Below are 14,572 nucleotides of genomic sequence, written 5' to 3' on the forward strand. Positions count from 1 at the left end.
GACTCCTTGCACTGTGTTTAAAACCAAAATCACATTTGGATAGAAACTGTTTCTCAGGCAGCTAGTCCTAGTCTTTATAACCCTGGACCTTCTTCCAGAAGGCAGAAGCTGAAAGAGATCATTTCTGGGGTGCGCACTATCCTGCGCTATCTCTGCAGCTTTCTTATGGCACCTGGAAGCATAGATTTGATCCAAGGTGGGAAGAGTACACCCAATTATTCTCTCTGCAGTCTTTACAACCAATACAACAGCATTGTTTTTTCCCTGACCGTGCAGCTCCCAAGCCACACACACAGACCACGCTCAACAGTACAATGGTAAAAATGCCATCAACAGGTTCTTTGAGATATTATTTTTCTGGAGGATTCTCAGAAAATATAACCATTCAGCCTGGAGCTCTGGGACACCCCCAACCCCCCCTTACCTTTGTAATACTCGTCATCCTCAATGTATCTGGAGAGCCCAAAATCTCCCAGTTTGACGCACTCGTGAGAAGCCACCAGTACATTCCGGACAGCGATGTCCCTGCAGGTGACAAGGTGAGATTGGCCACTTCTTTTCTGGAAGGTGGAGGGGGCAATAGGTATGATGGGGGGGTGGATCAGAAGTGCCTGAGCACACATGCCATGGTGGGACCCCCGGGTCATCTATCACTCACCGATAAGACAGCCAGCATAGTGGTTAGAGCACTAAGCTAGGACTTGGGAGAAGAGGGTTCGATTCCCTACTCAGCCACAAAGCTCATGGGATGACCTCATTCAATCACTTGCTCTCAGCCTGACCTACCTCTCAGGGCTGTTGTGAGGACAAAACAGGGAGAACTACGGAAGCCGACTTAAGGACCTTGGCAACAGGACTGCTCAAGGTGCCCCGCCTATAAAATTGGAGAAATCAAGAGATACTGTGTTTTTCGCCCTATAGGACGCACTTCCCCCCCTCCAAAAATGAAGGGGAAATGTGTGTGCGTCCTATGGGGCGAATGCAGGCTTTCGCTGAAGCCTGGAGAGCGAGAGGGGTCAGTGTGCACCGACCCCTCTAGCTCTCCAGGCTTCAGGAAGCTCTGCGCAACCCTCGGGAGACCGGCTCCGAGGGTTGCACAGAGCTGCCTGCAGTCCCGGGCTCAGCGCACTTCTCCCCATCGCCAGCCCCACAAGCTTGGGGGACAGCGGGGAGGCGGAGCGTGCCTTCCCGCTGTTCCCTGACCTGGTTCTTCCAGCCCCTTTATTTCCCCCCAAAAAAACTAGGTGCGTCCTATGGGCTGGTGCGTCCTATGGGGCACAAAATACGGTACAGTGGTGCCCCGCAAGACGAATGCCTCGCAAGACGGAAAACTCGCTAGACGAAAGAGTTTTCCGTTTTGGAGGTGCTTCGCAAAACGAATCTCCTATGGGCTTGCTTCACAAGACGAAAATGTCTTGCGAGTTCCTGCTGGGGTTTTTTTCCTCCCCCCCCCCTTTTCTAAGCCGCTAAGCCGCTTATCAGCTGATCCGATCAGCAGATAAGCCGCTAAAAGCAGCTAAAAGCCGCTAATAGCGCTAATCCGCTAATCCTTCAATGGGCTTGCTTCGCAAGACGAAAAAAAACCGCTAGACGAAGAGAATCACAGAACGGATTCTTTTTGTCTTGCGAGGCACCACTGTATATAGCTGCACCGGCAACATATCTCTTCTTTCTCGTATCCAAAAATGCAAGAAGGGCCTTTACACTCGCCGGAAGCTCGGCTCTGCCCTCACCGGTCCTGGAAGGAGCCTTTAAAAAAGTCCCATACGCCCAGAGACTTTGCGCCTGTTCATTGGGGGAGATAGGAAGCCCAGAGCACTTGTTCTTTAGATGTCCCTTTTATGAAGAGGCACGTAGTGAGACCATTGATCCCCTGCTGGTGAGGCTCACTGACCTCCCGGAAAAGCAAAAATTCAACCTTCTCCTGTTAGGCAAAGACCAGAAGATGACCCGGATGGTCGCCAGATTCTGTGCACAGATCTGTAGGCACAGACCATCTCGCGACCCAAACTAGTTTGTTAAGAAAATCCCCAAACTCGGTTCCAGGGGTAACTCTGGGTCAGCTCTCTGTGGTAGTTTATCTTAAAGTTTTACGTGTCTATATGCTTATCGCATTTATAAATTTAAAATTTATTTAAAAAGGTCCTTGGAGGAAAAGTGGGATACAAATGTTGTTGTTGTTGGCATTTGTCTGTCTCGGGAGACAACGGAAGAGTTTGCCTTTGGGGGTGAAGTCAAGGCGTTGTCTCCGAAAAATCTTACACATTACTTGGGAAGGCAGGCAAACTAATGCCAGTGTACTAGAAGAAGCAAAGATCACCAGTGTCGAAGAAATGATTCTTTAACTTCGTTGGACTGGTCATGTTGTGCAGATGCCTGATGATCGTCTTCCAAAGCAACTGCTCTATTCCGAACTTAGAAATGGAAAGCGTAATGCTGGTGGTCAACAAAAGAGGTTTAAAGACTCTCTGAGGGCAAATCTTTAAAAATGTAGTATAAACACCGACAACTGGGAAAACACCAGCCTGCGAGTGCTCCAGTTGGAGAACAGCCTTGACCAAAGGTGTCCTGGGCTTTGAAGACACTCAAACTCAGGACGCAAGGGAGAAATGTGCTAAGAGGAAGGCACGCGTGGCAAACCCTCACCATGATCAACTCCTGCCCAGAAACCAATGTCTCCACTGTGGAAGGATGTGTGGATCCAGAATTGGCCTCCACAGTCACTCACGGACTCACTGCTAAAACCCTGTTTCGGAAGACAATCTTACTCAGCTACGGGTGATTGCTAAACAAGAAGAAGAAGCAAGTGACCTCTCTGTGGTGCACGTCTGGAGGTCCTGGGAGAGAGACTTCCATCCTGAGCAGCGCACCTGTGCATGTGCATAGCTCCTTGCGCATGACCCCAATGCTCTCCCCACTGGAGTTTATGTTCAGTTCTGTTAATTGATTTTGTGGGAACTTGCAGATTCTGGCTTCTAACAATTAACTCAAGGCAGTGTCAATTTACTCTTGGCAGAAAGCCAAGGTCTGCTTGACCTAGAAACTACTTACTCTGATTGGTTAACGACCAGCACTCAACTCTGTTATCTGGGAATGCTAGCACAGTTTGGTGTTAGGTGTGTTAGGAGTTAGAAGTGCTGTGTATGGTTATGAGAGAGAGAGAGAAAGAGAGGGTTTATTTTGCTTTGATTTGTATGCAGAAACTCTGCTGGTTTTATTTTTCCTTTTAATAAATCCTGTAAATAGTTATTCTGAGTCTAGCTGACTAGTCATTACCACCTCAACTAGCTTCTTCGCTGTGCAGGAAAACTCTGCTACGTTTGGGCTAAAGCCAGTAGGGCTATGCCTGACACTTCAAAGTTCCATGAGGTTATGGGCATTGTGCTGCCAGCCTGAGTTGTGGTGGTGTCAGCATCAACGGCGTTGGTTCCAGTAGTCCCAGAAGTTGTTGTTCCTGTCGGTGCAGCAGATGGACACTGGCTGGTTCCTGACTGTGGTGAGCTGGTGACGCAGTGGACACAAGGACAACAGCTGCAGCGTGTGAGTGCTGGGTGCTGTGATTCCTGTTTTCTCTCTCGGTGGTCGTGAGTAGCTGGTTCCGGGTTCCAGGGACATCGCTCTCAAGATGGCCTCACAACCCGTTCAGATGGCTTTTGAGCGTCTGAATGACTCCAATTACTTGCTGTGGTCGGAACGCATGCAGGCAGTGCTGCAGAGGGATCGTCTCTGGCAAGTGGTGAGTAAGTTTCCTACGAAGCCTGATGATGAAGACCTCGATAATGACCAAAGAGCAAGGGCCACAATTGTCTTGGGGCTGGAAGATTCCCAGTTGCCATATGTGAGGGGAATCAAGACAGCTAGAGGTGTGTGGCAAGCACTTAAAGAACTCCATGTGCGTGAGACAGCGGTTTCCAAGCTGTTCATTCACAAGGCATTGTACAAGGCAATGTTACAGCCTGGGGTTACAATGCAGGAACACCTACACAGTTTACAGTTAAAGTTTGCTGCGCTACAGGAAAGAGACTGTGCGTTAGACCAGCAGGAGAAGGTGGCTATTATTTTGAGTTCTCTCCCGGAAAGCTGGGATAATTTAGTTTTGTCTCTAGAAGGCATGCAGGAGCGTGATTTATCAGTCAGTTACGTTACTGGGCGTTTGATTGAAGAATGGCAGAAGAGGCAAGAAAGGGCGTTGGCTGCAGAGACTTCTACTGGCGGGCGGTTTGGAAGGAGTTCTCATGCCGTGCCAGAGGTGACGCAAAAGCAGCGTACTGGTGAGGAGTCAGCGTTTGCTGTTAGGCGTTGTTTCCGATGTGGGTCTTCAGCGCATCTAAAACGACAATGTCCGGAGTTGGTCAAGTCTCAGTTGCCGGTGCAGGAGCAGAGACGAGATCAGCAGCAGCAGCAGCAGCAGCAGCAGCAGCAGCAGCAGCGTAAAAAGAAATTCTTCAAACAAAAACAGTCGGCTCAGCTGGTGACCGCCAAGGTCAAGATTGCTGATGAGAAACAAGCTGTCTGGGTGGTCGATTCGGGAGCGTCTCGCCACATCGTAAATTCAGATGAATTGTTTGTTTCCAAGAACTCAGCACAGCGCAGCCAGGTGGCTCTAGCAGACGGAAGTACTTCCGAAGTGATTTCGGGGGGTGCAGTTTATGTTCCTTGTCTTCGTGAATGCCTGCAAAATGTACTTTGTGTGCCTTCATTAAGGAGCAATCTGATGTCTGTAGATTGTTTGCTAAAAGCTGGGTTTAAAGTGTATTTTGAAGGAGACAGTTGCATTATTAAGAAGGCTGGTGAGATTTTAGGCACTGCTAAGTCAGAGGGAGGCTTGTTTTGGCTTAAAGCAGGATCTCAAGTTGCAGCAGTAGTCAGTAAATCTCAGCCTGCAGTGAACAACAAAGCTATACATGACAACTGTGTGCACTTACTGCATAGGAAAATGGGGCATGCCTGCTGGAAAAGTGTACTAAAAATGTCTGAATTGGCTGATGGGGGTAATTTAAAGAGTTGTAACAAGTACCTTGATTGTAATGTCTGTAAAAAGGTTAAAACCCACAGAGTCTCTTACCCCAGAAGTGACAGAGTTAGTGAGTCACCGCTACAGCTGGTTCACATGGACGTAATTGGTCCATTTGCTGTAAGCAGGGGTGGAGCGCGCTTTTCACTAACAATTGTGGATGACGCCACGCGTTACTCTTGGGTTTTTCCCATGAAAAATAAGGGTGACGTGTTCACTAAGTTTAAAGGCTGGGTGGCATCTGTGGAAAGATTTCTGTCCATTAAACTCAAAAGGATTCAGACGGACAGAGGTGGCGAATTTATGTCAAATGCCTTTAGAGATTGGTTACAAAAGCATGGCATTGGGCATAGAAAAACGAACGTTTTTCCCCCAGAGGAGAATGGTGTTGCAGAACGAAAAAACAGATCTTTACAAAATATGATGTTTGCCATGCTTGATGATGCTGATTTGCCCATGTCTTATTGGGGGGAGAGCATGCTCACCGCGTGTTATCTCCAAAATAGGCTCTTTCATCAAACAATAGGTACAACCCCGTACTTTAAATTGTTTCAGAAAAAACCTAAAATTGACCATTTGCATGTGTTCGGATCAAAAGCCTGGGTATTAATTCCGAAACAAATGAGAAAGAAGGGAGATCCTAAGACCAAACAGTTAGTGTTTGTGGGTTACCAGGAGCTGGGAAAAGGTTTCCGCTTTGCTGAAGGGACAAATGGCATTGTGATCTCCAGGAATGCCAGTTTTTGTGAACATAGTGGCTGGGAGAGACTACATGCCAATACTGAGGTTTGGTTTGAACCTTCCCAAGAGCTCCATGACTCTGAAGGTAGACACAGAGAATCAGAGTCTGAGGGGGAGGAAAGTTCAGATAAGAGCTCTCAAGAAAGTGGAATTAGCCAGAGACCAGTTGCTAAGCAACAAAAGAGAGGTCGTAGTTCTGAGGAGGAAAGTGGGCCAGAAGAAAAATTTTCTCCCAGAAGATCTAAAAGACAAAACAAAGGAGTGCCTCCGGTGCGTTTTTCTCCTGATACTGCAAATGTGTTTAGTGTAATTGCAGAGCCCAAGAGTTTTCAGGAGGTGTTAAAGTTACCAAAAGAGGAGGCAGAGCTCTGGAAACAGGCAATGGAGGAAGAGATGTCCTCTCTGAATGAGCACAAGGTCTTTACACCAGTAGCAGCGCCTGAGGGGGCAAAGATTGTAGGCTGCAGGTGGGTGTACAAACTTAAACCTCTGGTGACAGGAGAGTACAAATACAAAGCTCGTTTAGTGGCTCAAGGATATTCTCAGAGGCCTGGAAAAGATTATGACGAAACTTTTTCCCCTACTGCTAAGGGGGACAGTGTAAGGCTGATTCTAACGCTTGGAGCAAAGAGAAAACTCCTGTTAAACCATTTTGATATCCAGACTGCATATTTACATGCATCAATATCAGAAGACCTGTATCTAGCCGAACCGCCTGGTTATGAGACAGGTTCCAATAGAGTGTTGAAATTAAACAAAGCTCTATATGGTCTCAAACAGGCTGCAAGATCTTGGAACAAATGTTTCCATGAGGCCTTAGTGTCATTTGGTTTCAAGCAGAGTACAGCTGACAATTGTGTTTATGTACGTGGTACAGGCAGTGATCAAGAGTTTTGTCTGATTTATGTAGATGATGTTTTGTATGCTTGCAAAACAGATAAACAAACTAAAAGGTTTGCCAAGCAATTGTCCAGTAAGTTCAAAATGAAAGACTTAGGCCCGGTTAGGACATATCTAGGGTTGGAAGTGTGCTGGGCCCAAGATGGCAGCTGCCTAATTAGTCAGCAGAACAAAGTTAAACAACTACTGACTACATACAGGATGCAGGATTGCAAAGGGGCAGCGGTGCCTATGGATCCAGGTTTCATAAAAACACTTCATACAGATGAGAGTCCTGAATTTGAACATCCTGATGTATATCACTCTGTAATTGGAAGTTTATTGTATCTAGCACAGTGGTCCAGACCTGATATTAGCTACGCTGTAGGCATATTAAGTAGATTGGTCTCAAAACCCACACTAAATGCCTGGAAAGGGGTAAAACAAGTTCTGAGGTATCTCAAACAGACAATTGGCTATATGTTACAATTAAATTCTTCCGAGGACGAAATGTTGAGTTGCTACTGTGATAGTGACTGGGGAAATTTGCCGGATAGAAAATCTGTCACAGGACTAGTCATAATGGTCGGTGGAGCTTTAATCAGCTGGCGGTCTCGCAAGCAAGACGTTGTAAGTGTGTCATCAACGGAATCAGAGTACGCCGCATTGAGTGAATTGTGCAACGAGGTGATTTATTTCAAGCATTTGTTGGCAGATTTAAATGTAAATTGTGGAGAACCAGTACAAGTTTACATTGATAATCAAGCTTGTATAACCTTAAGTAAAACAGAGGGTTTCAAATCGCGTTCCAAACATATCTCTGTAAAATACCAAAATGTACGTTGCTGTGTACAAGACAATATAATCACATGTACTTATGTATCAAGTGAAGAAAATGTAGCAGATGTATTAACTAAACCATTGGCAAAGATAAAGAACAGGCAAATGTGCAAGGGTTTAGGTTTGCTGGAAAAATAATCTCCTACATAGGTGTATTTGATGTTAATTGTTCAGCAGAATCTGTGAGGGGGTGTTCAGTTTCTGTTAATTGGTTCTCGTGGGAAACTTGCAGATTCTAGCTAACACAATTAACTCAAGCTGGTGTCAATTTACTCTTGGCAGAAAGCCCAGGTCTGCTTGACCTAGAAACTACTTACTCTGATTGGTTAACGACCAGCACTCAACTCTGTTATCTGGGAATGCTAGCACAGTTTGGTGTTAGGTGTGTTAGGAGTTAGAAGTGCTGTGTATGGTTATGAGAGAGAGAGAGAAAGAGAGGGTTTATTTTGCTTTGATTTGTATGCAGAAACTCTGCTGGTTTTATTTTTCCTTTTAATAAATCCTGTAAATAGTTATTCTGAGTCTAGCTGACTAGTCATTACCACCTCAACTAGCTTCTTCGCTGTGCAGGAAAACTCTGCTACGTTTGGGCTAAAGCCAGTAGGGCTATGCCTGACACTTCAAAGTTCCATGAGTTTATGTCATCAAATCCACTCTAGACCCGCCCACCCTGCAAATCAGGCTCTGCTAGCAATTCCATTGGGAGTTGTCTCCAATTCATTTTCTTGATTTATCCCCCACATTCCTTCTCTAACTACGGAACTATCTGAGATGCCTTTTCTGGTACCCAGGGCTGCTCTGCATCCTTGCCTCACAGAGGAACACAGGTAGGGTCCGTCTGGCACCAATAAGAAGTCTGGGCTTTCTCGATTTCTCAGAGATGATGGGTGGCTGTTTGCGGAGAAGCCCAGGTGCACAAGTTTGGCATTGCGAAAATGTGTCTCTGATACATGCCACGCTCGCGCTGCCCTTGTGGGGCTGGCTCCGTGGGGTGGGGTGGGGGCGAAGTGCCCTTCTCGTACCTGTGCACACAGTTGATGGCTTCCAAGTAGGCCATGGCTTTGCCGAGCTGCAAGGTGTAGAGGATGAGGGTCTGTACCTTCAGCAACGCCTTGTTCTGCTCCAGGTAGTGCCCCAGCTGCAGCGGGAGGAAGGAAGGGTGAGGGAGAGAAGAGTCACTTTCAGAATGCCCCTCCCTAGGAGAGACCCCTCCCTCAATCCCCCTTCCTCCTCACTTCAGTAGGGCGGGGAGAAAATAAACTTTACTGAATACTTGGAACAGAACTGCAGGTAACTTGAGGAGAAAGAAACAAAGGGGATTTTGCCTGTTTAGGGGCAGGGTTTGCTGAGAACAGGGCTAGATTCAGCTAAAGATAATAATGAAAATAATGAAAATAAAACAGTGGTACCTCCGGTTGTGGGCGGGATCAGTTCTGGAGGCATAGCTGTCAACGTTTCCCTTTTTAAAAGGGAAATTCCCTTATTCCAAATAGGATTCCTCGCAAGAAAAGGGAAAAGTTGACAGCTATGTCCGGAGGTCCGGCTGGATCCCGAGGTTTTTGCAACCGGAGGTCTACTTCTGCACATGCAGCAAAATCTGGAAAAATACTTCTGGGTTTGCTGCTTTTGCATCCCGAAGTTTACGTAACCAGAGGGTTACGTAAATGGAGGTACTACTGTAATAATAATAATAAAAATAATTATAATTATACCCCACCCATCTGGATGGGTTTCCCCAGCCATTCTGAGTGGCTCCCAACAGAATATTAAAAACACGATAAAGCAAACATTAAAAACTTCCCTAAACAGAGGTGCCTTCAGGTGTCTCCTAAAAGTCAGATAGTTGTTTATTTCCTTGACATCTGCTGGGAGGGCGTTCCACAGGGCAGGTGCAACCACCGAGAAGGCCCTCTGCCAGGTTCCCTGTAACCTCACTTCTTCTCACTTCTTGCAGTGAGGGAACCTCCAGAAGGCCCTCGGCACTGGACCTCACGGTCCGGGCTGAACAATGGGGGTGGAGACGCTCCTTTGGGTCTACTGGGCCAAGCCTGTTTAGGGCTTTCAAGCACCAACACTTTGAATTGTGCTCGGAAATTTACTGGGAGCCAATGTAGGTCTTTCAAGACTGGTGTTATGTGGTCTTGGCGGCCGCTCCCAGTCACCAGTCTGGCTACCGCATTCTGGATTAGTTGTAGTTTCCGGGTCACCTTCAAAGGTAGCCCCCATGTAGATCCAGAGAGAAAGCTCCCTTGTAGCTAGACAGCCCATCAGAGCACATGCTGCCCCACCAAACTTCATGCGATTTTCTCTGATGCTCAGCAACCCCTCTCGGCCAGCTGACTTACGGGTAACAGAGTTAACCCTTGAGTTACAAACTGAATGATCCCTGCTACTGCACTTTCAACAATGCCCTACTTTCTGGGTGGGTCACACCTGCTTCCTCCTCGGCTCTCGGCTCTGTGCCTCTCACCTCTCCGTAAGGGTAGAGCTCCATCACAATCCAGGTGGGCTCCTCTTCGGTGATGCCAATGAGCTTCACAATGTGGGGGTGGTCCATTTTCTTCATCAGCACTGTGGATGCATTGAAGGCGCACTTAACGTTATGCTCACTCCTTCAAATGGAAACCCAAAGGATCACCTCTCCCTATATGGCGGAGGGGGCTTTTCAGCCTGAGAGAGGCCCACATTCCCTTCTAGGCAATCCTTGGAGTGGGGGGCTAGTTACAGTGGGCTAGTTTCTGCACCCACCCACCCACTCCTTTCTATCAACCTTCCTTGGAGGTTTTTAAGCAGAGGTTGGAGGGATTCTTGAGCTGTGATTCCTACAATTCAGGGGGTTGGACTAGATGACCCTTGGGGCCCACCACTTTCCATGTGAGCCCTTCCACTGTCAAACAGCTCTCACCGTCAGAAAGTTATTCCTGATATTTAGGAATCTCTTTTCTTGCCAGGTGAATTTGCTCAAGCTGCAGAGAACAACCTTGCTCCACCTTATGTGATATTTGGCGCAGGCTCTCAATAATAATAATAATAAATAAATAAATAAATAAATAAATAAATTATTATTTATACCCCGCCCATCTGGCTGGGTTTCCCCAGCCACTTTGGGCTGCTTCCAACAGAACACTAAAATACAATAACCTATTAAACATTACAAGCTTCCCTAAACAGGGCTGCCTTCAGATGTCTTCTAAAAGTTTGGTAGTTCTTTTTCTCTTTGACATCTGGTGGGAGGGCGTTCTACAGGGCGGGCGCCACCACCGAGAAGGCCCTCTGCCTGGTTCCCTGTAACTTGGCTTCTCGCAGGGAGGGAACCGCCAGAAGGCCCTCAGCGCTGGACCTCAGTGTCCGGCCAGAACGATGGGGGTGGAGACGCTCCTTCAGGTATACTGGACTCTTATCCAAGCTAAATGCCCCCAGATCCCTCAACCATTCCTCATACGTTGATCTTGGTCGCCCTCCTCTGCACACCTCCCACCTGTCTCTAGTGGGTGCCTGCCTGCCTGCCTGCCTTCGTACCTGCTTCACTCATGAACTTCTCCTTGTTCTCAGCTGTACAGTCCTTCTTGCAGGTCTTGACGGCCACGCTGACCCGGTCTCCGCTCTGGAACGAGAGGCAGACTCAAAGCTCGGCTGAAGCTAAGCAGGGCAGACGGCAGGGTTTGCAGGCCGACTTAAATCCAGCCAAATGCATGGGAGCTGGAAAGCTGGAATGCCCATTCTTGCAGAGGGCGCACGGGCAAATCTCTGCACGTATAAGAAGATCCCTCCTGGGTCAAAGCAAAGACCCATCTAGCACAGCATTCTGGATTTCCACAATGCCCAGCCAAATGCTTGTAGGAAGCCCACGAACAGGACAGGGAATAAACAGTGCCTCCTCGCAACCCAATATTAAGAGATAGACTCCCCCTGAACATGGAAGTTCCATTGCCCATAGGCATAGCAGGGGAGCTTTCCTCACAATGCAAACATTTTTGGGGGAGCAATCCCTATTTTTAAAGGTGGGCAGGAACACCCACCTTTCAATCACCTTTCTAATGACATCAGGTGGTTTAAGGAGGCAGAGGCTTGCCTTCCGTCTTAGCGCTGATCAGAGATATGCCCCTACTTGCTCTTGGATAGTAAAAGGCACAAACACAGGATGATCTCTGAAATCAGTGCTGCAGTTCCACAGCGCTAAGATCGGACGCATGGAAAAAGGCTTCCTGCTCTTTCAGTTTACGGCTAGAGAACAGGCAGAGTCTCACCTCTTGATCTTAGCTCTAGGCGTCACAGCGCCGTCTCCAGTCTTAGCGCTGTGGCATTGGCTGCGAAGATTGAAGATTAAGAGATCTCTGCACCTGATTTCAGGTGATTTACAATTGGACACGGTTTGCCCAAAAAGGCCTGGTGAGCCAAATTCAGAGGCTTAGCAAGCCTAGGTAGGCCTGTGGCCTGGAAGATCTCCAGTGATGGTATATTGTATAGCAGCCTGCTACTCTCAAAGTCCTGGGATAGTTGACTAGGTAGAGCATGAGACTCTTAATCTCAAGGTTGTGGGTTCAAATCCCACCTGGGGCAAAGGATCGTTACATTGCAGGGGGTTGGACTAGGTGACCCCTGTGGTCCCTTCCATGATTCTATGATGGCTCACCTCGTTGGTGTAAACGCCCTCGTAGACCTCACCAAAGAAACCCTCTCCGAGGATCCGGCCCAGGGAGACATCTTCCCGGGAGATCACAAACTGTTGAGCTGTGGAGGATAAAGCGTCAACAACACACCAGTTTTAAATGAAGGAAAAAGCACAACTTCCATTAGTATAGACCAGAAAGGGGGGGGGCTGTTTTGCCTGCCAGCAACTGCCAGCTCAATAGGGGTATGGGTAGTAGATTGGTGGCAGTGTGCAGTGGTTAAAGGGTCAAGCTGCTGCTGCTGGAGGAAAAAATGCTCTACTCAGATCTCAGCTCTGCAATGGCACAAACTCACTATGATGGGCTTATGCAAATTACTCTCTTTCAAAACCTGAACTGCCCACTTGCAATTTGGCAATAATCACACTGGCCACCTCGCAGGTGTGGGGATGTTCAGGGATGCAGGAGAGGATATATTGTTCGATTATAGCCTTTCCAACTTTCCAACTTGTGTTAATAATAAGTTAACAAGTTCACAATTTAGCAGAGTAACATTCCCCCTTTTAAACTTGCAGCGGATGTGTTTGCTCAGGCTCGCTAAAGCCTCCATAATAACTGTTCTGGTATTTTCCCCTTATTCCCTCATAGAAGATAAGACACGACACAATCTTCTATCAAAGTATAAAAAGAGCTCACTCACTCACATTCTGTTCACAATTGGATCCCAGAAGGCAGACTTAGCTTAGAAAAGTAACATACACCTGGAAACTATCTCATAAGGAGATAGTCCCTTTGTCCTCTCTTGGTTGGAATCCAAGAGAGCGTCTTTGGCTAAGCAGATGTTGCTTCTTGGATGCATGTAGTCACAGAGAGAGAGATGGCTGTCCTGCCCAGTGCTTTTGTTGTTACCTGCACAGGTGAGGCCACACACACCTCTAGTCATATGCAGAGGAAGTCTGTGCCAGCCCAGAAGGAAACAGGAAGTTTACCTGCTGGCTGGACAAGCATTCCTCCCCATGTGTAAACATGTTCACTCTAGGAATGTTGTACTTGACTGCTCTTGTGTGTCACATCCCACAGCAGGGTTGTTGTAAAGCACCATCACCAATATGTAGGGCAAACGGCCATTTCTGCCATCTCCCCTGCGTGTCAGTGTGGCCTGGTATAGTAATAGTAGACATGTCAAACTTGGAGAAGAAGGTTCAAATCCACACATAGCCATGAAGCTCACTGTGCGTCCTTGGCCCAGTCACTGTGTCTCAGCCTAACTTACCTCACAGGGTTGTTGTGGAGGTTAAATGAGGAGAGGGAGAACCAAATATGCCACAACTTAAATCTTGGGGGGGGGGGGGGAGGTGGAATGTAAATGTAATGAAGGAATACCGTATTTTTTGCCCTATAGGACGCACTTTTTCCCCTCCAAAAATGAAGGGGAAATCTGGGTGCGTCCTATGGGGTGAATGCAGGCTTTCACTGAAGCCTGGAGAGCGAGAGGGGTCGGTGCGCACCGACCCCTCTCGCTCTCCAGGCTTCAGGAAGCTCTGCGCAACCCTCGGGAGGCCGGCTCCGAGGGTTGCGCAGAGCTGCCTGCAGTCCTGGGATCAGTGCACTTCTCCCCATCGCCAGCCCCACAAGCTCGGGGGACAGCGGGGAGGCAGAGCGTGCCTTCCCACTGTTCCTCGACCTGGTTCTTCCAGCCCCGCACCTGGGGGGGGAAATAATTTTTTTTTCTTTATTTCCCCCCCAAAAAACTAGGTGCGTCCTATGGGCCGGAGCGTCCTATGGGGCGCAAAATACGGTACATAAAGACATGTTTAGCTCCAGTTGCCAGATGTGTGTTTCTGTGTAGCCAGAACTCAGCAACCTGAAAATCCTGGTTTCTTTGAGCTCTGAAGTAGACTCTGCACTACGTTTTTGCTTTAAAAAATACAGTGGTACCTCTGGATGCGAACGGGATCTGTTCCGGAGCCCCATTCACATCCAGAAGCGAACGCAACCCGCGTCTGCGAGTTGCGATTCAGCGCTTCCGTGCATTGGCGTGACGTCATTTTGAGCGGCGAAAACCAGAAGTAGCGCGCTCCGTTACTTCCAGGTTGCCGCAGAGCGCAACTCGAAAATATTCATCCCAAAGCTACTTCAACCCGAGGTATGACCGTCTTGCACGGCTTTCTGCATTTAGCCTAGCTGTGGAAATTTCCTACTGGGACTGCCCCTGCCCTACCCAGTCCCCACGGTCTAGAAATTGTTCCTGTGAGAAGCCACTAAAATTCATTGAAAGCTTTGCATCTTACATTGTGATATGGCCTCTTCTTGTGAACCACATAGGTAGAGATCAGGGGTAGCCAACATGCTACCCTCTCTATGCTGTCGAATGCCTTCTCCCATCAGCCAAAGCAGCTGGCCTGGCCAATGGCCAGGCGCAATAGGAGCTGCAGTCCTCAAACATCTGGAGGGCACCCCCTTAGCCACCCCTGGAACGGATGCCGGA

General features: G+C 47.9%; 2 protein-coding genes across 8 annotated transcripts in view; one reads left to right on the forward strand and one right to left on the reverse strand.

Annotated features, from left to right (window-relative positions):
• The window catches only part of FBXO16 (F-box protein 16), an 810,609-nt gene that overhangs the window by 295,190 nt on the left and 500,847 nt on the right, over positions 1 to 14,572 (forward strand). The gene's annotated exons all lie outside the window — the stretch shown is intronic.
• Positions 1 to 14,572, reverse strand: part of PTK2B (protein tyrosine kinase 2 beta) — a 115,154-nt gene that overhangs the window by 25,344 nt on the left and 75,238 nt on the right. For all 6 annotated transcript variants that reach the window (XM_083494194.1, XM_083494198.1, XM_083494197.1 and 3 more), the window contains 5 exons: positions 12,108 to 12,205; positions 10,994 to 11,078; positions 9,945 to 10,045; positions 8,497 to 8,612; positions 425 to 525 (listed from right to left, as the gene is read on the reverse strand). In XM_083494194.1, coding sequence (XP_083350320.1) covers positions 425 to 525; positions 8,497 to 8,612; positions 9,945 to 10,045; positions 10,994 to 11,078; positions 12,108 to 12,205 — 501 coding nt within the window. The remainder of the gene's footprint in view (positions 1 to 424; positions 526 to 8,496; positions 8,613 to 9,944; positions 10,046 to 10,993; positions 11,079 to 12,107; positions 12,206 to 14,572) is intronic.

Source organism: Podarcis liolepis (assembly GCF_965112155.1).
Source record: "Podarcis liolepis genome assembly, chromosome: 3".
NCBI lineage: Eukaryota > Metazoa > Chordata > Lepidosauria > Squamata > Lacertidae > Podarcis > Podarcis liolepis.